At 38.5% G+C, this 24,159-nt stretch overlaps 1 protein-coding gene across 1 annotated transcript; it reads left to right on the top strand.

Moving 5' to 3' along the window:
* Window positions 1–315: 315 nt before the first annotated feature.
* Window positions 316–23,778, top strand: LOC117291243 (cell division cycle protein 27 homolog). The gene is made up of 20 exons (XM_033772862.1): window positions 316–450; window positions 1,535–1,610; window positions 2,046–2,193; window positions 2,714–2,839; window positions 4,051–4,148; window positions 4,269–4,429; window positions 4,843–5,066; window positions 6,395–6,512; window positions 7,194–7,315; window positions 7,733–7,808; window positions 8,283–8,505; window positions 8,975–9,147; window positions 9,577–9,729; window positions 10,773–10,853; window positions 11,706–11,833; window positions 12,590–12,707; window positions 13,221–13,424; window positions 14,903–15,077; window positions 17,647–17,792; window positions 22,992–23,778. The coding sequence occupies exons 1-19, from the start codon at window positions 427–429 to the stop codon at window positions 17,751–17,753; spliced, it is 2,535 nt and encodes an 844-aa protein (XP_033628753.1). The 5' UTR covers window positions 316–426; the 3' UTR covers window positions 17,754–17,792; window positions 22,992–23,778.
* Window positions 23,779–24,159: the final 381 nt, after the last annotated feature.

Genomic DNA, 24,159 nt, shown 5'->3' with positions numbered 1-24,159 from the left:
AAAATTGCTGCCCGGCAACTTTTTTTCTACTAATGTATGAACACCGAATATATAAACATCATATAGAATAGGACAACAAGAACTACAAAATTGCTATTTGTTTTATTATGTCTGAAGTCATTATGATCAAATTAATTAGATGTTAAAAAAACAATTTGTTGCGAACAAAATAATTATCCAAAGTTATGCTGTTATTTCCCGCTGGCCGCCTTGTAAAAGCCCGACCAATCAAAACAGCACTTATACACACTTGCAGCAGCTGGCCAATGAGATTACTTGTTAGATTGAAGTAGTCTCTTTGATTGATAACGAGGTGCAAAATGGCGGACAGTTGGAAAATTGCAAGAGGAAATAATATTTTACAAAATTAAGAATCTCGCATAAGTTGTTTACTTCACATGCGTTTTTAGATTAGTGTAGTATATCATGGTTGTCCAGGAGCCAGTGCAGGTAAGAATATTTAATTGTATTAATTCTGTTTTTGAGATATTGCGATTTTAATCTGTCGAAGTTTTAACGAAATTAACGTTAATCGCATTCGCATACCATATCCGTGTACGGTGTTCAAATGAAAACAATCACTACAGAGTCAACTCGACCGTGTGCCGACTGTCACTGAAAACTAAGATCAGAAAATTATTGTTCAATTTTTCCTCTGGAATAGTTTTCGCAAAATATGGAGATATGGAATGAACTATTATTTTCCGTTAAATATTGGCCTAGGGCTTATTTTGTTTGGCTTTTTTTTAGTTTTTATTTTTTTAAATTTTTTAATATTTCGTTTTTGTTTACATTTCCTTGAATATAGCTCCCTTTTAATTTTTCAGTGTTTCCAATTATTTGTAAATAAAGCCCAGAGTTGCACAAGGACAAGTGCTCGGCCCAAATGTGTTCCTCCCATCCCAGATTAGAACTGAAATTAAATGAATGTCACGACTAGCATAGCATGACTAGACTGTCCAGACCAGTGGAATGTCGATCCAACCTTCTACCTACATGATCCAACCATGATCCAACTTTGCTTTGCACATGATCATGAATCCATCCATCATGATAACTGCATGAATTTTACCTACTTCACGAGATCGTAACTTACTTTCGAAACACAATCAGACATCAGTGACGCAATCCTTCTCAATCCATTCGGCGTAAATTATATAGTGTAGTGTATTGTTGTGCCTGTGGTAAACATTATCTTATGCAACTTGGGAATTAAGAATAAGTCGCAACTAAGTGTCAAAGTCATGACTATTTGAGGCACGACTAGTCGACTAGTTAATTTCACTAGCTGCCCAGGCCTAGTCCTGTGTGTGTAAATGCACGTAAAAGACACTCGGTTCACACTTACTGCAATGGGGCTCACCTAGGTGTCTGCCAGTGAGTGACGCTACACTCAAAAGAGCCACAGAGCCTAGACTTCCTGCACGCACAAATTTTCAGTTGTTTATAATTTCATTAAAAATGTTTTTGTTAATGAGTTAAAACAGTTTGTAGAATTTAAATTGAAAGAATGATATTTTGTATTTGTTTACAGGCTGCAATATGGCAGTGTTTAAATTATTACGCCTACTCAGATGCTGTCTTCCTGGCTGAACGACTCTATGCTGAAGGTATGTCTTGAAAAACTCCTACAATTATTGATTATTAGTTACATGTACACCTTGCAGTTTCAGGAAGGTAATGCCGAGCCATCATCAACTGTCCTTGATCCATTTTGTAAATTTTCATTAGTTTGATAGATTGAATGAAAGGGGAAGGGGGGTCGGCTGCAAAAAAAAACCCCCAAAATTTAATGATCGCAAAATGCGTGATTTAAAAAAAAAAAAAAAAAAATTATGTTTAACCTGAATATTGCAACATCATATCTGATATAATATGTTACACCAGTGAGTGATTTCCCATGTATTCATTTGCACACCAAACACATAAAAATACCAGTGGTACCATGGCAATGCCCAGGGGCAATGAAAGAATTGGCCTGCAACATAGGGCATAGATTCTTGTGATTTGTAATTATGTCGTTTTTCTTTTTCTTTTTATCCTAGTTGGCTCTGATGAGGCGCTATTTCTATTAGCAACATGTTACTACCGTTCTGGCAAAGGCAATAGAGCCTACTCATTACTACAGATGAAAGGATGTCCCACCCCACAGTGTCGCTATCTCATGGCACGTTGCTGTGTTGATTTAGATAAGTGAGTAACGATGGAAAGTTACTGAGAATTTTCGTGGAGTACACTTGTAGCACATTCACTATGTGTTACCCATGTGGTTCGATGCTGAATACAGGCCTGGAATTTCATCTCTGAACATGTTGAAAAGGGCAAGGCCGTTTTCATTTTGCAAAGGGCACTTCCATTGGAAAATCTTAAAGTCAATGGGAAACTTTTAAAGGGCACCAAGGCCAAGACTAGGGGCAACGGAGGCCATGACCTTCCATGGCCTGCGTGCAATTCCAGTCCTGTGAATATACCCAGTTAACGCCATCATGTGTTAAAATAAAGGACATCCATAGCAGCTCCCTTTGCAACAGCCGTAGCCATAGCTGAAGCCACCACTTTGGATATGGCCTTGAAGTATTTTGAAAGTGTACATATTTTATGGAGGATTCAAACAATATTTTGCTAGATCAAAACCTTACAGATTGGTGTTGGTAAATTGTGATTCTTTCCTTCAACCCTTCTAAGTTTCCTTATGTTGTTTTTGTTCCTACAGGATGGCTGAAGGAGAAGCAGCCTTGGTCGGCAATGCAATCCTCAAACCCCACTCCTGTGAAGAAATCAAGACAGAGTTTGGAGATGCTGCACCATTTGCTCTTGCACTCTTGGCCAGAATATGCAGGTAAGGTCTGCGCAGATCTTCAATGCTTCTCCTGAAGACATTTAGGGCCCAGTTATATAGAGTTGCTTAAAGCAGAAAATATTGCCTAAAAATCCCTGCTGAGCAATAAGGAGCGGGATACCAGTCACAAATTATACTTGTGACCTGGTGTTTTGGCTGGTCACCTTATTCTGGTAGCATAATTTTGTTTTACTTAGCTTATTTGTGTGCTTAAGCAGCTCTATGAAGTTGGGCCCAGAGCATACTGATTGAAATGTTGAGTTGTTATCCATTGCTTCACCTGAAGACAACTCATGTGTAAAGAAAGTTTTATGCACACAGTGTCTCCCCAAGCCCCATCAATAATAATAACAAATTCTTATATAGCGCATATTACAATAACCGTCTCAATGCGCTTTACAGGCCTTGAAATATAACCCATGGCAACCTTTTCTCCATAGAAGTGCCCCTTACCAGAGGAAAATGGCTTTGCCCCTTCAAGAGCGAACTTCAAGGCGTGCTAGATTGTTTTATCATCATTCGTACTTAGTGTGCTGTTGTCTTTTGTTTTGACTTTACAGTGTGCAAGACTATTTATGAATATTGATCTGTGTTTCTCCCAAGGTAATGACACATTATAAGAATTACTAACTTATTCACTTGGTGTTCCCTTGACGCCTTCTTCTTAAAGCCATTGGACACTTTCGGAACAGGAAACAAAATTAAAAAGTTCACAGATTTACCAGTAACTTACAGGGTTTACAGAAGATAATGGTGAAAGACTTCTCTTGAAATATTATTCCTTGAAATGCTTTACTTTTTCAGAAAATATTAAAACAATATCAATTCTCGATATCGAGAACTGCGGATTTATTTTAAACACATGTCGTGACACGGCGAAATGCGCAGAAATAAGTGTGGGTTTCCCCTTTATTTTCTCCCGACCCCGATGACCAATTGAGACTAAATTTTCACAGGTTTGTTATTTTATATATAAGTTGTGATACACAAAGTGTGGGCCTTGGGACAATACTGTTTATTGAAAGTGTCCATGGCTTGAAGCATAGCAAAGTTTTCTGATTTTGTTGGAATGTTTTTCTGGACCAGTGGAAGTTCTGAGCTACAAGTCCTTTTGTCTTGTGGTTACTTTTTCTTAAAATTTAAGCCTTGCAATTCAGCCTAACACAATAGAGGCCTCTAATACTTTGAAAATACTTTCTTCCCATATGCAGTAAAACAGAGCGAAAAACCAAAGCATCAGAGTCACTCAAGCAAAGCTTAAAGATGAACCCGTTCCTGTGGTCCTCATTTGCAGATCTCTGTAATCTAGGTAAGAGCAACACGTATATTTCTTTCTTGTCTCTTTCTACATCATTTATTTATTATTGACTGTACTTTTTGATATTATGTGGAAATAAACGTTGATTTGAATTGAATTTGAATTGTCTAGGGGAGAAGCCAGATCCCAGCAAGGTATTTACGATGGCAGTGTCTACTCCTGATGTATCTACAACACAGCAAGATCTGTACCCTATCATCGATACAGAAAACATGTCCGTCAATCATCAGCAACCTTTGGTACTGGATTCACCTGCGATGGAGACGCCACAGGTAAAGCTAGCTTTAAAGTAATTCACCAGTTAATAATGCAGGGATTTAATCTTACTTACGCTGCTTCCAAAACTGTATGGTTTAAGTAAGCATTTTTCAAATCGATATTTAGCTCACTGAAATTCTTAAGAAAATAGTTAAAGAGAAAACACCCTTGTTGCAGAAATTTGTGTGCTTCAGATGTCTTAAAAAGACGTCAGGCCTGAAGTCTTTAATTATTTGAGTGAGAAATTAACTCTTTCTCGAAAACTACATTACTCCAGAGGGCACCGTTTCTCACAATGTTTTATACCATCAACAGCTCTCCATTGCTCGTTACCAAGTAAGTTTTTATGCTAACAATTGTTTTGAGTTATTACCAATAGTGTCCAGTTCCTTTAACAAAGTAATATTATTGTGATCTGTTTATGCAGGACAACTCAACCTTCAATGTACAGCTCTCCGGGATCAAGCCCTTATCTAACCTCTTCACTCCTGACTCAGTACAAACTCCTGACCTCCATCACACCCCGGGTGACATGCCTCTCATCCTACCCCCATCGGCTCCACTTAGCTCATCACGTTACCCAAGGACGAGACCCAGGGTCGGGAGGAATCTCTTAGGGGGTCCGGTCTCCCTCAGTCCTCTCACACCAAGGTTAGATGGTTGTCATGGAAAACCTCCAAAACCGTGATGTTTTTTAATTCAAGACGAGCAGAGTATCTGTTAACTTTGGTTTTACCCTTACACCAATGTCCAGGCCTGATACTTCACGGAGGCAACCAAGGCGATTGCCTGCGTGTCCCCTGGTCATTGCCTTGGTGCCCTTGAAATGCTCCAGTACAAATTTGCAGTTTTGTATTTTAGTATTTTGTATTTCGTTTATTTCTTTGCTGTTAATGTTACGTTTTTTCAGCGTGTTTGAAATATGAGGAGTGGTCTTAAGTGTAGATAAAAATTTACTCCAAGAAGAAAATGCCTTGGTGCCCTTGCCCTTTCAAAAACAAAGCATACAGCCCTGAATGTGTGTTAGCACTGTATACTCAGTGCTTTCCCTGAGGCATATTATTCGGGTGGGATTTGAACCCAATACCTTTGCAATTCTAAAGCATTTCTAGAGCAGAGTACACTGTTGGAAATCACTCCTCAAAAAAGGAGATTTTAAACACGGTTGTGTGGCTTGTTTCCTACTTATGTATATGTAATTCGTATCTCATGATATTAAGCTAGTTGCTGCAGCTGTTAAAACTCATCCCTATTTTATCATGTATTGTGCTTTCAGATCCAGTCATGGATGTACAGTGCTTTATGAAAATGAATTTAATATTATGAAACTCAAAATGAGACCAGCCCTTTAACTTTTATCCAGGTCCATTGGTTTGGATGAGAATGTATCCCAGTAAATAAGCCTGAAGATTAGAGTTGATAACTAATTTGCATATTTAGGTGATGTTTGTGGTAGCGCTGTGTGTAAATTTATTTTATATTGTGTTATAAAAAGAACTGGTGGTTGACAATTTTTTTAGAACCAACACTGCTCAAAAGAGATTTACACATGGTGCTACTGCAAACCTCACCTTGTTATACCCCCACCATGCAAAGTTTGAAATCCTACTTAGTTTGCATATTATACACACAACCCACGCGTATCGACCAGATTCTTCACAAAATTTTGGAAAACAATATTTAAAACCTCAAATTTTCAATTATTAAAGTGTCTATAACTGTATTTTTTTACGTTTTGTAACAAAAGGGCGTTTATGAATGGGAATAAAAGAGTAGTGACTCGTTCTTAAACGTCCGTTTAAAACCTTGCAGGGTCGTTGCCAACTGCTAAAGGCCCTCGCCTTCGGCTCGGGCCTTTATCACACGGCAATTCGACCCTGCCGGCTTTAAACGCCCGTGTAAGAACTCGTCACTACCCTTTTATTCCCCTTATTTCAACCCAACAAAAGAAACTTTACATACCTTCTTTCTTTGTACAGTTTTGGGGTTCTCCCGTTGGACACTCCTAATGGCGGTGACAGTATGACTGCTTATATCACCCCATCGCCAACGATGTTAGAAAGTCAGTCTGCTGAAATCAGGGCGCCACAGAAAAAGGTAAGGCGATGATTAAAGAGAGCTTTGTCCTGCGTGATTATTTGACTCCATTGATTTAGTAGAGGTTTTTCTTGTATGATGATTGTACAACATTGATTGGAGAAGATTTTCTTTCTTTGTGATTAGGGAACATAATAATGATACTTATACTGCGCTACACAATACCAAGAAGATCTCAGTTAACAAAGCCTATGTGATTATTTGAATCCATTGATTGAGGATGATTTTCTTTCTTTGTGATTAGGGAATATCAAGAAGATCTCAGATTACAAAGCCTGTATGATTATTTGACTCCATTGATTTTAGAGAGTTTTTCCTGTGTAATTATTTGACTCCATTGATTTCAGAAAGTTTTTCCCGTGTGATTATTTGACGTCATTCAATTGTAAGAGAGTTTTTTCCTGTGTGATTATTAGTCCCCATTGATTAAAGATGATTTTCTTTCTCTGTGTGATTAGGGAATATCAAGAAGATCTCAGATCACAAAGCCTGTATGATTATGTGACTCCATTGATTTAAGAGAGTTTTTCCTGTGTTATGATTTGACTGCAATGATTAAAGATGATTTTCTTTCACTGTGTGATAAGGGAATATCAAGAAGATCTCAGATCACAAAGCCTGTATGATTATTTGACTCCATCCATTGATTGAAGATTATTTTCTTTCTCTGTGTGTGATTAGGGAATATCAAGAAGATCTCAGATCACAAAGCCAGCCGTCTTCAGCCAGTCTGGGAATTCTAGTAACACTAACAAGGATCCCTCACCAATGCTTCTCAATCCAACACCAAGTCCACAATCAAGGTACAAATAAAGGATTCTTGAATCTCATCAAATAGCTGTTGCGCTAGCCGTGAATTTGTTTGTGGTTTTTATTTTACTTGGGACTCGTCCTGCTCAAGACAGGTTTTGCGAATCTTTGGATCGTGTACGTAGGAGCGTTCTCAAGGCTGGGACTTGTCCTAAATCCTAGAATCGATCCTAAGTCAGGAAGAGTTTTGTGAAATCGACCTCAGTGCTCGGTTTCACAAAGGGCTAAGATTCGTCTTAACTGTGTATCAATCTTAATTTCTAAGCAAAGTGTGATGTCACAATAAAAATCACTATGGTAATACTGACTAAACTTAATGTAATTTTGGCGGGTAACCTATTTCTGCTCGGCAATACTTTTCTGTGCTTAGCAGAGTGATGTAAATTTGGATATTGTGAATTTTCTTTCAGTGCGGCTCAAGTTTTGTTTCAAAACCCTCAAGGAGTTAGGAGGAGCTCCAGGCTTTTTACAAATAATTCAGTCAAGGTAAGATGATACATTCAGTCACAATCTCGTTACAATAAAACCAATATGATTCCATCCCAATAAGGAACTAGTGTAGCTGATCAGTTCAATTAAGCTGTTCAATAAGCTTTGTTACAATACAATCGATGTGAATCCAATTCAATAGGGAACTAACCAATCAGTTCAGTTTTACTATTCTTTGCCAATAAGCTTTTTCAATGTAACTGTTCAATTCCAATAAGACCTTGTTACACTACAACTGATGTGAATCCTGTCCAATAAGGAACTAACCAATTGGTTCAATTTACCTGTTATACTCCAATAAGCCTTCCTATAGATAAGTACATTTTTCTCTTCTAAGTGCCCCTTACCAGAGGGAAATTGCTGTGCCCATCCAAGAGGGAAACTCAAGGCCTGTGGAGGGGAGAGTGGGAGACATAACCCACTCATTCATATTCTCGGTTGATGATAACCCATTACATCTCTCTTCTACAGGAAAATGCAACCAAAAAGACGTCAGCCAGGAGTAAAATCGGGTCACCTCGTGGTCTCAAGGCCAAGACGAAAAGCAAGACTAGCCGTACGTCCACGATAACACAACCACCAGACTCTGAAGATCTGATCAAACCGGATAACTATCGAACGTTAGACACCAAGGCAGCGTATGTGTCTGCCTCGCAGCATCAGCAGTTAATGAGCTTCCAGAGGGCTTCTGCAGGTACCTACATCAGAGTCCTTAATTGATGTATTTAGTTGTTAATCAGTGCTCTCTTTTACCCCATTCATTTGACAGTCTCAAACTTCCTCTACAAACAGCAAGCCGCTTGAGTAGGCAGTCATGTACACAAGATACTGTCATCATCCCCAAATCGCGCACCTCTCAGTATCAGAGATCCTTCATATCATCCTGTGCTAGGCTTTGGAACTCACTACCTGCTTCTGTCGTTGTACCCCAATCAGCCCAGTCTCTCAAATCCAGAATTCATAAAATTCTTATGAACATGCCCCCTGCTCACTCTTGATGAACTCTTTCTGTATATTTTATTACTAAATTGATGCAATGCAAGATCTGGCACACACCACTAGACAGAAAGTGAGTGTATTGGTCTCGCCATGATGTGTAAGGACACATCGCGGGAAAGTGACTGAGATTATAACTTATGGTGTCTTTTCTGCTTGGTCCTCAGAGGGTCTTCTGGCCTTACTACGAGAGATCGGCAGGGCGTATGTAGCATTAAGCCAGTACGACTGTCGTAAAGCAATCGCTCTCTTCTCAAGTTTACCACCGCAACACTACAACACCGGCTGGGTCCTGTCGCAGGTCGGACGGGCGCGCTATGAATTAGCGGAATATCAGAAGGTATGAGTAGGGAACCAAGGGCTGTGGTAATACAGATAACTCATCCCATGATGCTGTAGAACTTATGCAATAACATTAGAGATTTGCACCAAATTAAACAAGCGGTAACTCAAGGATGAACCCTTGAAAACCTAAAAAAAAAACTCTGGCTAAAACCTGGGCCCATTTTCATAGAGTTGCTCACAAAAAGTAGCTTAGCATAAAACAAAATTACGCTACCAGAATAAGTTTACCAGCCAACTTACCATGCCACAAGTTCAATTTGTGACTAGTATCCTGCCCATTTCTGCTTCACAGAAAATTGGTAAGCAACATTCCTTGATGTAAAGTCATACATGTACTAACTCGTTAAAGGACAAACTCGTGTTTCTCCCAGTCCACTTACATGAGAATATCACAACCTCACTCCTTCTTTGTTAAACCTTGCAGGCAGGAAGATTGTTTTATGAGGTACGTCGTCTTGAGCCATACCACCTTGAAGGAATGGAGATCTTCTCCACTGCTTTATGGCATCTACACAAGGAAGTAGGTCTCTCCACCTTGGCACAAGAACTTGCAGATTTTGAGCCGGATTCACCAGAGGTAAGAGTTGAGTTTGGATCCTTGACAACCCAGAACAGATTACGATGAGCAAGTTACACTTGTAGAAGCCCCACTAGGGAACAATTTCATCCAGCATTTTTGTAAAGCAAAATGTTTTGAATAAATAAAATTTGTGCACACTGAACGGTCATATTGAGTAGCAAATGAAAATTGTTAAATAGCAACTGACACATTTTGCAGAGCATTTTGCTCTGCTTGTACAAGGGAACTTGTTCACTGAGACTGCTTCCTTTTGCCAAGTGCTTTAAATCAACAGGAGCCTGTTTCATAGAGCCAATTTAACCTTTACAGGCCATCTGTATTTTTCTATTCTACCATCTTGCTTGTGCAATACGAATATTGTTTGTTAAATTGTCTATAAAATTGACATATTATTGTATATTATTTGTTATTGTGATTTTTTTCACCTGTTAATGTTACAAATACTCCCATGTCTTCCACAAATTTTTTTCACATTTTTTGCTGTTGTCCCTTCCTGTTTGTTTTATTCTTATGTGTGATCAAGGGTTCAGTGGAAGTAGGTCAAGTCTTTAGTGTTTTGCTTGGAGGCAACTTGCCGCTGTTCATCATCATCAGCCCATGTCATCCCACCGCTGGGCGAAGGCCCTGTTCCAAACTGTGCAAAGTATTTCTGTTCAGGCACGACACTCTTCCTACTTTAATCTGATTTCCGATTTTCTTTTATTACAAAGGCCTGAACATTGTATAAGAGCCTACACCATGTTTTCATGTACTTCAAACCTTTGTTTTCAATAGAATGTTTCTACTTTATTCAAAGGACCAAATATCATGCTTTTCTGTGTATATCTTTGCTAGGCTGTTGATCCCACACGGCTGACTATCTCATCTCTCCATCTTGCTGGAGGTCTGCCATTTTTTCTTTTCTTGGAGACAGGTTGCCATTGTGTTGTGTTTTTGTTTAATACTTTCATCTTTTCTCCTTCCTCTAGGAGTCCAGCTACTTCATTTTGCGCCTGCTATTTTTGCTATATTTAATATTGTTGTCCCCGCTCTCTCAACAGGCTTGGTGCGCGACGGGTAACTGCTTCAGTTTGCAAAAAGAACACGACATGGCAATTAAATTCTTCCAACGAGCAGCTCAGGTATGTTACAAACAGTTATTATCTAAAAGCTGATCAGGAATAGAATTTAAAAGATGTTAAATTTGCATAGGGATAAAGATTATCATTTGGTTTTACCCTTACACCTATGTCTGTAAGCACTGTATACTCAGTACATTCCCGAGTCCTGTGAACAAAAATCAAAGACATATTACTTTGGTGGGATTCGAACCCACGACCTTTGCCAATCTAGAGCTGGGCCCAATTTCATAGCGCTGCTTAGCGGCTGATTTTGTGCTTACTGTGTGATTTCCATTTCATATCGCTGCTAACCGTAAGCATACGAAAAGGCATGCTAACCTTCCGGTGCTTACCGCACGAAAATATATGACGTCACATTGCAAATCAACAGTAAACGCGCAAAATGGTTGTCCAATTCTTCTGCTAACCTGTAAAATACGCTTGCACCGTAGCAATTTTTTTCTGCTACAGTATGCATGAAAATTTGCTTGCCGTTAAGAAGTGCTATGAAATTGGGCCCAGATGTCTCGCCAACTAGTCCACTGAGATTATCGGGTAGCTAGAGGCAGTTTGAATCATATATTTTAGCAGCGGATATAGAATTGATTTCTATTGCTTCATGCCCAAACCAGACCCTTCCTGCTGAATCTCAAAAGTGAGAGTCTGTAAAACCCTTTAAAATAACCAGGGTTCAGAGTTTCACTTCCTGACCAGTCATTTCAAATTTTAAAGATATTGTTAACATTTACATTTCTGATGTGAGCGCCCATTATGTTTTGAATAAATTGTCAACAATTTCGACTGTATTCTTTAGTGATTAAACATTGAGCTTGATAGAGTTTGATGATTTGTCAACATTTATTCCCAATGCAGGTTGACCCTCAGTTTGCGTACGCCTACACGTTACTGGGTCACGAGTATGTAGCCACAGAAGAACTAGATAAAGCAATGTCGTGCTACCGTACGGCAATACGAATAAACTCAAGACACTACAATGCATGGTAGGCTTACTAGCCCAATGGGTAGTTACTTATTCAGTATTTCATTCGATCAAGATACTACAACGTATAGTAGGTTATACTTCTAGCCCAACATATATCAACTTATTCAGTGTTCATGCAGTCAAGAAACTTTAACGCATGGTAGATATTTACTTAATCAGTATTTCATTCAATTAAGACGCTACAATGCATGGTAGCCTACACTTCCAGCCCAATGGATATTTACTTATTCAGTACTCATTAAATCAAGACACTGCAACCAGAGACGAGATTTGTCAGACTTTCATCTGAATTCAGACTTTTTAAGTCAGCCTGGTGAAGACAATCAGCCCTTACTTTGTCCATATATTACAAAAACCTGCTCTTTGATCTACTTCTCTAGTGCTGAGAACACTGTTCCTTAAAGCTCAGTGGAATCTATAACTCCAGGGGTTACCATTCAGGTGGAAAAGCCATAATTTCAACAAACATCAGCAGAATTTGTATCCTACGTGTGTAGTTTCAGACTTTTTGGTGAGCAATGACTCTCATTCCTGTACAATGCATGGTACATGTAGGTAATACTTCCAGCCCAATGGGTATTTACTTATTCAGTATTTCATCCAATCAAGACTCTACAACGCATGGTAGGTTATACTTCTAGCGCAATAGATATTTACTTATTCAGTATTTCAATCAATCAGTCCATCGTAAAATTGATATGGTGCCAATCCAACCATCTCAAATGATTTATGCATGTATTTTTCATCTTACTAGGTATGGGGTTGGTATGATATACTACAAACAAGAGAAGTTTGCGTTGGCTGAAATGCACTATCGGAAAGCCCTGGCCATTAATCCACAGAGCTCTGTGCTCCTTTGTCATATAGGAGTGGTAAGTGAAGTCTAGTTACTAGTCTTTGCCCTGTTTTGGCACTCATTACCAGAAATTATTATGTAAAATTCTTTGACCAAATAAACAACCTTTGATTACAGTGTAAAACCTTTCTCATTTGGAAAATAGCTTGTGACATCGGTAGCTCTGTGAAAACTTAATGTGCTATATGTTTGAAACTTGGTATGATTTTACTCTCCTACAGTTTGTCCGTTCACGTGGTAAATTACATAGAATAGCTACCGGGCAATCTGGGTGGTCTAGTTGGCAAGACATCTGGTCTATATTGGCAAAGGTCAAGTGTTTGAATCCAACCGGAGTAATATACCTACTTTTTTTTTTTTTAAAGAACCCTGGAACTAGCTGAGTATACAGTGCTTGACACACCAGTGTAATGGATAAAACCAAATAATATTCTATATTCCTGATGTAAATTTAACATCTAAAATAATATGGAACTTGTTTTTAAAATTCTGAGTGACCTTTTTAAAAAACTCTCTGACCCATTTTCAGGTACAACACGCTCAGCACAAATCCCACCAGGCTCTACAGACGCTAAACCGAGCCATCACGATGGATCCAAACAACCCACTGTGTAAGTTCCACAGGGCGTCCATCTTCTTTGCTACAGAGCGTTATCAAGACGCTCTACGAGAGCTGGAGGAACTCAAACAGATTATCCCTAAGGAGTCGCTAGTATACTTCATCATGGGAAAGGTTGGTATGAAATTTTTGTATACAGTCGACTCCCGTTATTACGAGCTCGCATGTTACGAGGTTCCGGTTGATACGAGGTTTTTTGCCGGTCCCGAACAGCCCCATGCGTGTTTCAATGCATTAAAATACTGATTATACGAGCACGGTAGTAGCGAGAACACGGTTATAACGAGGTAATTTGGGAGACCCATTACGAGCAAAACATTGTTTAAAACCCTTCTATAACGAGAACAATTCAAAAACCACCAAAGGAAATACCTGTACAGCTGGTAAAGTCGATATTTGTGGCTTTTAAGACATACAATAGAGGTGTTAAGTGGACGCTACCGCTAGCAACACTAATCCGAAATTGTGAGTCACGATTGCAAGGTTGTTAATTCCAAACTCCGGACAATGGTGGGATTAGAAGGTTTGCATGGTTCAAACGTTGGAGAAATCTTAAGGAAAGATACTGATCCACTGAGTTTATAAGCGCGTTATAAATTTTCAGAAGGAAAAAAACACCCGCAACTTACAATCAAAACTAGTTGCGTGATCAATATTATTGAATGCAAAAGCAAGATTTTACCTGGTATCCCACATTGGCAATGGACCATCTAACATGACACAGTGTTTACCAATGAAAATCAAGATTCTATTTTTTGTTGCTGCGACGAGTGTATTGCACATGCACACACATGCATAGAATAGCACAATCTTCACTGGTATCTCACGTTAGCAATGAACCTTCTATTATTACACTAGTGGTTACCAATGAAAATCCAGCTTTTATTTTATTGACTGAAAATTTTCACAGCGTGTGCAATATGCATTGCAGCAGTAAGATTTCCCTGGTTTCTCGCAGCAGCAATGAACCATCCAGTGTTAAACAGGTGGTTACCAATGAAAACCAAGACTATTTATTGCATTGGCAATAAACTGCCGGCGACCAAAGTTTTGTAAGAGAAACTTCCCAAAACATGAACGCAAGTTAAAATCTTTCACTTTTTATCAATCTTGTAAAATGTAAATTGATTTTAAAATTGAATTTAAAACTAAACCAACTTAGTTAAAACAGTTTTATAATCCCCGCGTTGTGCTTGTTTGTGCAGTACATCGCACATACTACTCTATGCACACAGTATTATAGTCAATTGCAGCTCTGCCATGCATCTATGTACACACGTGCGGCCATTATGTCATGTATTCGAAGTACACGTGTTGTGTGCATGCACAATGATGACGTATGTATCTATATTTAGCGCGCTGCGTTTAAGACGAGACTCGGATAATACAAGGAAAATGGGCCAGTCCGGCGGACCTCGTTATAACGGGAGTCGACTGTATGTCTTTTTATTGTGGTGTTGCCCTAGTTGGTTTTTTAAAAACTGTTTTATGAAGCTGTCAATTTTTTGTAGTTGTCTAATTGAGGAAACCTTCCTTGTCTTATCTGTCAGACTAACAATGCTATCTTTTGTTCTTCTTCTCGGTCATCGCAGGTGTTCAAAAAGTGCGGTCAGACTCACCTAGCCTTGGCCAATTTCTCGTGGGCCTTAGACTTAGATCCTAAGGGTGCAAATAATCAAATCAAGGAAGCTTTAGATAAGAGGTATCTACCTGACGATGATGATCCAACGGCTGAAGCCTTAGCTGAACGAGCCCCAAGTGATGCCGGTAAGTACAGGAAGAAAAATTTTCAGAAATTTTCCTGATTACAGGATTTTTTTCTCAAGCCTTGAGCCTTCTTGAAAGACGTAAAGCTATTACAAAAGGGAGGCAGAAATAGTCCACATTGTGTGGAAACCTGTAGTTTTGTTAATTAATTCGTGCAGAAAGTGGGGTTTGAAGATTTGCATGGTGTGGAAAATAAGATAAGAATTAACTATAAATTGTGAACTTGCGGGTACAGCCATGTGTAATCTCTTTTGCGGGGAGTGTTGGCTCTGTTAAGAGTCGGTTTGGTCTCAAAGTTTTGAACACTATAGTCTGCTTGTCTCCAGGAGAAAAAAAAAGTGATGCAGAGTCTGTAAACCTTCTAAATTGTAACCCTAAGTCTTGAAGCTACTTTTCAGGAATTTTCTCATTCCTCAAATCTGATTCATCTACATGTAAGTAGAAAGTCAGTAGTAATTCAAAGATAAGTATAAACAGGACGCACTTCAGACCATTGCATGTCCGAACATCACCAAATGGGAAAAAGCAGTCTGGATGCTCAGTTTGCAAAGTTTGATAACGTTTTATCTTCACTTCTGTTTGAATTGTTTTTCAATCTTTTCGCAATTATGAGTTTGTTGTATTATCTCTGATCTATATTATGTATCTTGTGTTAGTGAAGAGGTCATGTCTAATGTAAGCTTGGGCGGTTCCTTCGGTTACCCGGTTCTACCCGGTTCCAAATTGAAAACCGGACCGGCGGTTCCACTCTTCTGTGGAACCGGGTACCCGCTTTTGTCGGTTCCGATTTTAAAAGAAAGAGTCCCAACTATAAAAGGCTCTGTGGAGCCGATCCTGCGACGAACCGGCTCTAGAAATTGAGGCTTGATGTTGAAAGCGGTGACCGCAGATACAGTGTGCAAAGGCTTCAAGCCAACATGAGTATCAACTATCACGTGTGGCTGCATACACAGTGCACAGCCCCCTCCAATGCATAGGCATCTATACATGTATATCTCATGCATATACATGTACATGTACAGAGTCCAAAGTCCAAATAGACAGCACGTTGTGATTGGCTGCCGATATATCCATATTCATAAAAGCTTGCCCCATGCACAAAACACACAGTACTGTATGCATGTACAGGCATGTACAGGCATGTACACTTGTATGTACAGAGACGACACACTGCATGCACTACGGACGTACTGCACTACGGACGTACTGACGTACTGCACTACGGACGTACTGCTACACAACGGACGTACTGCCGGCTAAATCAAAGACTTGTTTAAATGCAGGGAGAATAGGTGCTCGGTGGCACGATGTCTGATTGACTCGGGGTGGGTATTCTGGTATTTTCGTTAAAAATAGATCGGCTCCAATTGTGTGTGTGTGAGCTCGGGACCAATGTCTGATTAACTTGGTTATTTTCAGTTAAAATAGATCGGCTCAATTGTGTGTGTGTGAGCTCGGGACGGGCGGCTTATGTTTTATATTGAATTGGAACCGGGTATGTCTCAGAACCGAGCTTTTTTTCGGAACCGGAACCGAGCCTCAAATTTCTGGAACCGCCCAAGCTTAGTCTAATGTTGTGTGTCATTTTTTGTGTGTTTATGTCGGGCTGTTTTCTACAAGCTTCTGCTTATCAAAACCAGCCTCAAAGTTTCTCTCTGCATGGCATTTATCCTGCTTACTGCTACTTACTGTTATCTTACTTTACTCCATTATTACATGTACTTGTCATTATAATAATAATAATAATAATAACAAATTCTTATATAGCGCATTTCACAATAACCGTATCAATGCTCTTTACATTAGTGCCCTGGTCATGGGGCCAATAACATCCCTGTAATGTTTCTTAGCTCCCTTGGGAGTATACAGCCCTGAGCTGCCTGTAAGGCGCTTGTGGCTTTTTCATACACAATAACAACCTCTACCCTCGCAGGTACCCATTTATACCCCTGGGTGAAGAGAAGCAATTATAGTAAAGTGTCTTGCTCAAGGACACAAGTGTCACGACCGGGATTCGAACCCACACTCCGGTGAATCAGCACCAGAACTTGAATTCGATGCTCTTAACCACTCGGCCATGACACTCTGTATTCATTATTTTTCTTAGAAGTATGGAAATAACTTTGTTTCTGAATTGAATTGAATTTAATCTTTATCCATTGCTGTGCAATATGTTTTATCTGCATTGAATGTTCTGATTGATTTCATAAATGCTTCTTTTAGTTTTTAGGTTTTTTTTTTGTTTTTACCTTTTACTTTTTCAGTAATCTATATTTATTGTATTTGTAATGTAAAATGTTTTGTAATTCAAGTGGCTGCAGTGAGCAGTTTTGTAAAACCATTATAATTTTAACAAACATCTGTATGTTAGTGATAATGTTTCCAGTAATCTATTTATGTTCTTTATATTTGTAATAATAATAAATAATAAATAATAATAAGACTTGTAATGCGCACGTATCCACCCTGCTGGGTGTTCAAGGCGTAATGTAAACTGTTTTGTAATTCATCTGTTAGGCTGCAATATTTGAGCTGTTTTGTAAAACTATTACATTTCTATAACCCACAGATGTTGGAGATGGCGATGCGCTAGGTGAAGGTGACATCTTACATGAGGGTGCCGTTGAACCTGATGATATGCAGCTACAAGCAAATGAAAGCGACGAGAGTTTATGATCGGACGATGTATTCTCGCCACAAGAGTTGCATCTCTGGGTAAACTTTCCTCCACAATGACGAGCCATGTTGGTGTAACATTTCATCAATCATCAAGAGTATCTAAAATCATTGCGTCAATCACAGGAACACGACATACTTAATAGATGTATTTTTATAGCAAGTTGAAAGCTGCGCATCCAGCCAAAATGCAATGTGATAATATATAGAGTGGTATAACTGGTTTTATGTGTATCAAACTTTAGCTCTATAACATTTTACTAAGCGTAATCACTTCACCTTTGTTGATAAAGAGGTGAGGTTATTTCTTCAGCTCTTCAATATTTCTGAGTAATGTACATCCCTGGTTGAATGTACATGAGCTGGAGTTCAGCAAGGCCTAATGTCATGACTCTGCTTATCATGTACCGGTAATCGTATGTCCACAGTCACCATTCTCGGCCTGACAGTTTTTTGCACCCAAATTTTCATTAGAAGTGTACGTGAAGAATGCTTAGTTACAAGAACTCTGCACCAGCACAAGGAATAAATCTTCACTAACTTGTGAAATATGCTTAGTTAAAGCACTTACATTAAGCCACAGTAAGCACTGATTTTTTTTTACTTGTAAGCAAAGTCGTAAAATTGCGTCAAGTAATAACTTTCTTGACCGGAGTGAAGTGAATTAACGTCAATGAGCAATGATTTTGTGCCAGTTTTGGGGATATATCTACTCTTGATTACCTACCTGTTGCAATTACCACATCCCCCTTTTCTAACTTTGTGGAAGTATTGGTGGTTTTACTATTCCTATTACCTACCCATTGGAGCTAATGCAGCCCATGTGTCTTTTAACGGGAGCAGTTTGCTAAAACATTGCAAATGTTTGTTTAGTAGTGACCAAGAAATTAAAGAAAGTCAGACGTTGGAATTAGTTTGGCACACATGTATCATGTTTGCAAGAAGTTCAACTGAATGAAAACTTAGGGAGAGAAACACTGAATGTACTGTTCTCTTTCTTATAAATATTATCAGTCAGCGAGCATTGAAGATTCATTAAGTGTGTCATAATTGTGCAATCAAATGCAAAGAAATGTGATCAAGGAAAAGTGGCGACCAAATTAGTGGCTGGGTTGTGGCTGCGGCTTGTTCATAGGAGGCCCAAATTCAGACGTTGCTTAAGAATATCGGGCGTGATATTCTTCCTATTTAAATCTGATTTCTAATTTGCGTTTCCCTTAAAAACAAACTATTTAGATTAGATTGTTTCAAAACGCCCATATCATGTGTATTGTCTGCTCTTTGGTACTTGGTAAGATTTTAAGTTTGTTTTAAAGGGCCAAGTACAGTGCATACCCTCTACATAGTATGCCTTATCCAAGTAGGCCCCAACTCTTATGCCTTCTCTCTGCAATACTCCTGTCTAAGATGCGTGAACGTTGTTTCTGTTAATGCTGATGTAATTTCTCTTCAACAATCAGTCTCTTTTTTTAAAGGGGGGATGTATTAAGAATGTCTGAAGAATCAAGATTTCTATTATGAATAAGCTTGTACAAATTCAAGCTTATTCACTTGGGCTGCTTGTGAAGACAAGGTTTTTGAAACCACATCTTATTGTATGAAGAAACTGCTCAATCTTCCAAGGCCTTTTTTTTTTTTCTTCCAGTGATCTCCTTTCTTGAGAACTACTTGCCCCTTGACATGTTTAGAAATTTGAATTTATATTCGTTGAAGAAGGAGAAAGTGAAAAAGAATTTTTTTAATTGGTTTTAAGATGTACTTGATGTTTTGTTTTTATTTTATAAATAAAAACATAATACTAGTCTGTGTAATTATTGTATTAGGGAAAAAAGACTTGTGATTAATTTTTGCCCATCACTGTTAATCTTTGTTTGTACCCCAAACTTATAACAGGATTCACACTTGCGTCTTGTAATAGGGAGAGCTCGGGTCTAAGACATCTGTGGATATTTGTGGGTTCTAATTCTGATTGAGGTACCTTTGAGTTAATTTTTTTCGCCAGGAATTGGAAGGCACATCAGGGCCCAATCATGGCTCTGCTTACCGCATGCAACGAATTATTGCTTTTGGAAGCAGAGAATTCTGTACTTTAGTCAACATATCCCATGGGTTAGAAGGGACTTTTTGCTGGTGCTCGTGCGTACTCCACGTTACTAGGCATTCCATGCTTATACAGCCAGCTCAAATTATTCGGTGCTTGCACAGTCAGCGGAGAAGGGTGATCGTAAGTGCAGAATTTTATGTCTCTGCTTGCCACAAGCAAAGAATCCGCACTTGCGGAAGCAGGGAATTCCGTGCTTACTTCAAGCGAATCTCTAGGTTAACACGCTACTATAGACATTCTTTGCTTACACAGCTACATGTAGCTCAGATGTTTTGGCGCTTGCACAGTAGGCAGAGAATGGTGATCGTAAGCGCAGAATTCACAGAGCCATGAAATTGGGCCATATAGAGCAGACCTAAAATATAACAGTGAAACTGATATATTCCCATCCCCTATCCAATAGTGATTTGTACTGAAAAGTAAAGATAGTATTCCTCTATTATTAGCTTCAATTTAAACAATTTAGTTTTAAAACTTGTTGATGTACCTTATTTAATAACTAAAATCATAGCCATGGGTCTGGGTGAATATTTAATCGATCCAGGAATGTTTTTTTTTAAGTTTCCAGAAAGTATAGTCATTGGCAACAATCGATAAAAACAATATAAACGTTCACCCGAATCTATTTTTGTCCTTTTTTAGTATTCTTCAAAAAGAAAGAAAAAGGAAAATTAAGATTGATAATGAATTTTCATATACATTTACATAACCACTAAGAGTCGTAGGTTGTGCAATTTAGTCTACAAATATTGGATGCATATGAGTATTTTATTGCAGAATATTATGGCAAGATGATGTCTGGACTGTTCCCTTTCACGAGATAATAATAATAATAATAATAATAATAATAATAATAATGAGAACTTATAAAGCGCACAAATCCATCAAAGTGCTCATGGCGCTAAATACAAAGAATAATATTTACATGTACAATAACCAAAATTGAAACGTAAGCCTAAGCTAAGAAGAAATCCAGAACATGTTGAAGAGAAATACAATGTACAATACAAATGCAATATCAAAGAAAACATCGAAGGGTAGAAATCAAACCATTTTCTCAAATACTTGGTTGAAAAGATGTGTCTTAAGGTTTTTCTTAAATTGTGTTAAAGAAACAGATGATTTTACTAGTGCTGGCAATTTGTTCCATAGGCGTGGGGCAGCATGTGAGAAAGATCGGTCTCCCCATGAATGATTGGATATGGGCTCAATAAGGAGACTAGAATTGTAAGACCGGAGTTTGCGAGGAGGATTGTATGGTTTGAGTAGATCATCAATATATGCAGGGGCATTGTTGGTGAGTGATTTATACACAAAAAGCAGAAGTTTATACTTAGCTCTACTGCTTACGGGTAACCAGTGTAATTCTTTCAAAATCGGAGTTATATGACAGGACTTTTTATTTAAGGTGATAACACGAGCGGCATAGTTCTGAATACGCTGAAGTCGTTCAATTTGAGTATTAGGAAGACCATATAGAAGTGAGTTACACATGTCAAGTCTGGAAACGACGACGGAGTGGACTATTTGCTCAGTTGCTTGAAGATGAGTGAAATAGAAAGCACGATTTCACCGATTGATTCTGTTCTGAAGCAATGCACAAACGAAATGCATACAATATTTGTTTTACATTGGATGCGGTCATGTCCAATATTAAATATTGGGGCATCGCAGCAGTAAAATACATAGCAAACTTGTTTCTTCACTTCTGATAAAGTTCTTATCCTGTTTGAGTAAAAAACTATATGTGCTTTTTGTTTCATTACAACTCGCTGGGGGGGGGGGGGGGGGACTTCAGTTCCAAAAAAGTTCTAATTATTGTTCTTTTTTTTGCGCAGTAAAAAACTCTGGCTAAAAATTTCTATCAACATACAGAATGGTGTTATTCCCGAAAGTTATGATTGTTTATACATCCAGGCAGAAACTGGTATGCAATTAGATGTGTTTAAATAAACTGAATAATACTGCTCTCAATGTAACAAGCAACTTATGTCTTCACATGCAGCTTTGAAATTCATTTAAGAATCGACCGATATTATTCGGTTTGCATTTTGTCATCCCGTCTGCCTTTTGAACCTGTTCTCTCTCTCTTTTTCTATGTATTTTGCAATCCACAAAAATGACCATATTTTTCTACCGTGTTCCTGTAGTAGGTTGAAACCTATAGTCGTTGATAATGGTGTAGTAGTATTACCACTCTGCTGTTGGTTCAAATATATTTCTATATTGTAGGTAGCGGTACCAGGGGGTGCGTGTTCCGCGGTCGTAAACAATAACTGTTTCGGTCAATAGATGGATTGCGCATGCTGTCATTGACCACCATCATTGATGTAAAATAATGGAAATGGAACATGTGTACCTGCTGCGCACGACTCTCAGCCAATGATACCCCTTAACGCATGCACGATTCATCAAAGATGGCAGCCAATGCAAGCGATCTATAGCCAGTGATCAACCAACGACAAAGTCATCGGAACCAGTTATTGGTTACGACTGCGAAAACGCACCCTAGTCGGTGTCTACTTTGCACAGTTGTAGCTTTGTCTAGAGCTTATCAGCTCAGTAACACCTCTAGTTATAATTAAATTCACTTTAAGCTGCATTTTCATTGGACTTAAAATGGTGCGGTTTCAGCGTTACATAATTTGTATAGCAATATGAAGTCCACATCATAGTGTGGTTTGTTACATATCCGGTTAACTTTCTAGAAAATTGTCAGCAGGCCAATCTGGGGGGTCGGATAGCTGCAAGGCCAGTCCATAAATTGGGTAACTGCACATTGTTAAGTAGGCCAATCTGGGAGCTAAAATAACTGCACATTGTTAAGTAGGCCAATTTGGGATCTGAAATAACTGCACTTTGTTCAGTAGGCCAATCTGGGAGCTGGCATAACTGCACATTGTTAAGTAGGCCAATCTGGGAGCTGGCATAACTGCACATTTAAAAAAAAAAATGAATATGAAGAGACGGGGCAGTCACTTCTGGTAATTTAACAATATTTACATGTGACTACGCATAAATCGTTTTGGTTGACCTGACAGTTTACAGCAACTTGAACTAATCCATGTTAATTGTGGTGACTTGAAACATAACCTCATGGTCAATTGCCAATTTAGCTTCTTTTCTTAACATAGGTGCTGCAGCCGTGATCATTTAACAATGGGAGATTTTTGAGGCACTGGCGTCAGCAGACAGAACTAAGAAAAAGGACAGCCCAGAAGTCTCCCATGGAAGGATAGATTACAGTTTTTAAGTTTCTTCAACCATTATGCAGTTGCCATCTTGGATTTAAATGCAGAACTCCGAAAGAACCCTTTCAAAACGTTTTGCTCTGTTTCCACCTTTCTGAAGTCAGCTAATGATGTTGCTGACAAAGAAATTGGTGGCTACAGCTACGACTACGGCTTGATCAACGCGTCATCATGCACTGAAGTACAGGACTTCCCTAACAACACCTTTGGCAACAGTCGTAGCCATAGCTGGAACCGCCAATTTAAGCATTTTGTGTGTATTAAAATAGTTGGGTGCCTCAATATTGCAATGTTCACCTTGTGCAACAAGACCACAATGTTTGGTTGTTAACCACTTAAGGTTAATTTTAGTCTTTTTCTATTTTATAATCAAACGACAGATCTAAATCTGAAAGCAAATAAACACTTTATCAAAGTTCACATAGAAAAATATTGTAAATCTGTATCAGCCATCTTAGTCAATTATATTTGTAGGAAAAGAAACAGATTTTTTGGATAAGAAGTTTGCTTGAAAGATTGATGTCAAGTGTTATGTGAGACTTTCTGTAGTAATTAACAAACTGTGCCATGTCATTGTGTGCATGGATGTGTGTATGTATGACAAACGTACTTTAAGTATGCTGCCTTGTGGATAATTATGATAATAAAGTAATGTACAGTATGAATTGAATCTTCACAGACTCTGACAGCAATCCTTTTGTTCTTAATAATAATATGTAGAATATTAATTTTGGTTTTACCTATATACCACAATGTGTGTTAGCACTGTACACACTAATCAAAGGCATATTACTCGGGTGGGATTCAATCCCACCACCTTATGCAAATATGTAGGTTATTTAGCCCTTTATCAAACCTTCAATTTCAATCATAGAGCTGCAAAAAGTAGCTAACCACAACAAAATTATTCTTATCAATATAAGGTTACCAGCCAAAATACCATCCACATGTACAATTTGTGACTGGTATACAGTTTTTTTTTTTGCTTAATGGTTTACAAGGTGTTGTGGTGCAACATGCAGCCAAGTAAACCAAGAACACCTGGCAAACC

Source organism: Asterias rubens, chromosome 6 (assembly GCF_902459465.1).
Source record: "Asterias rubens chromosome 6, eAstRub1.3, whole genome shotgun sequence".
Classification (NCBI taxonomy): domain Eukaryota; kingdom Metazoa; phylum Echinodermata; class Asteroidea; order Forcipulatida; family Asteriidae; genus Asterias; species Asterias rubens.
The sequence above is the reverse complement of the archived record's forward strand: the minus strand, read 5'-3'. Positions and strand labels throughout refer to the sequence as shown.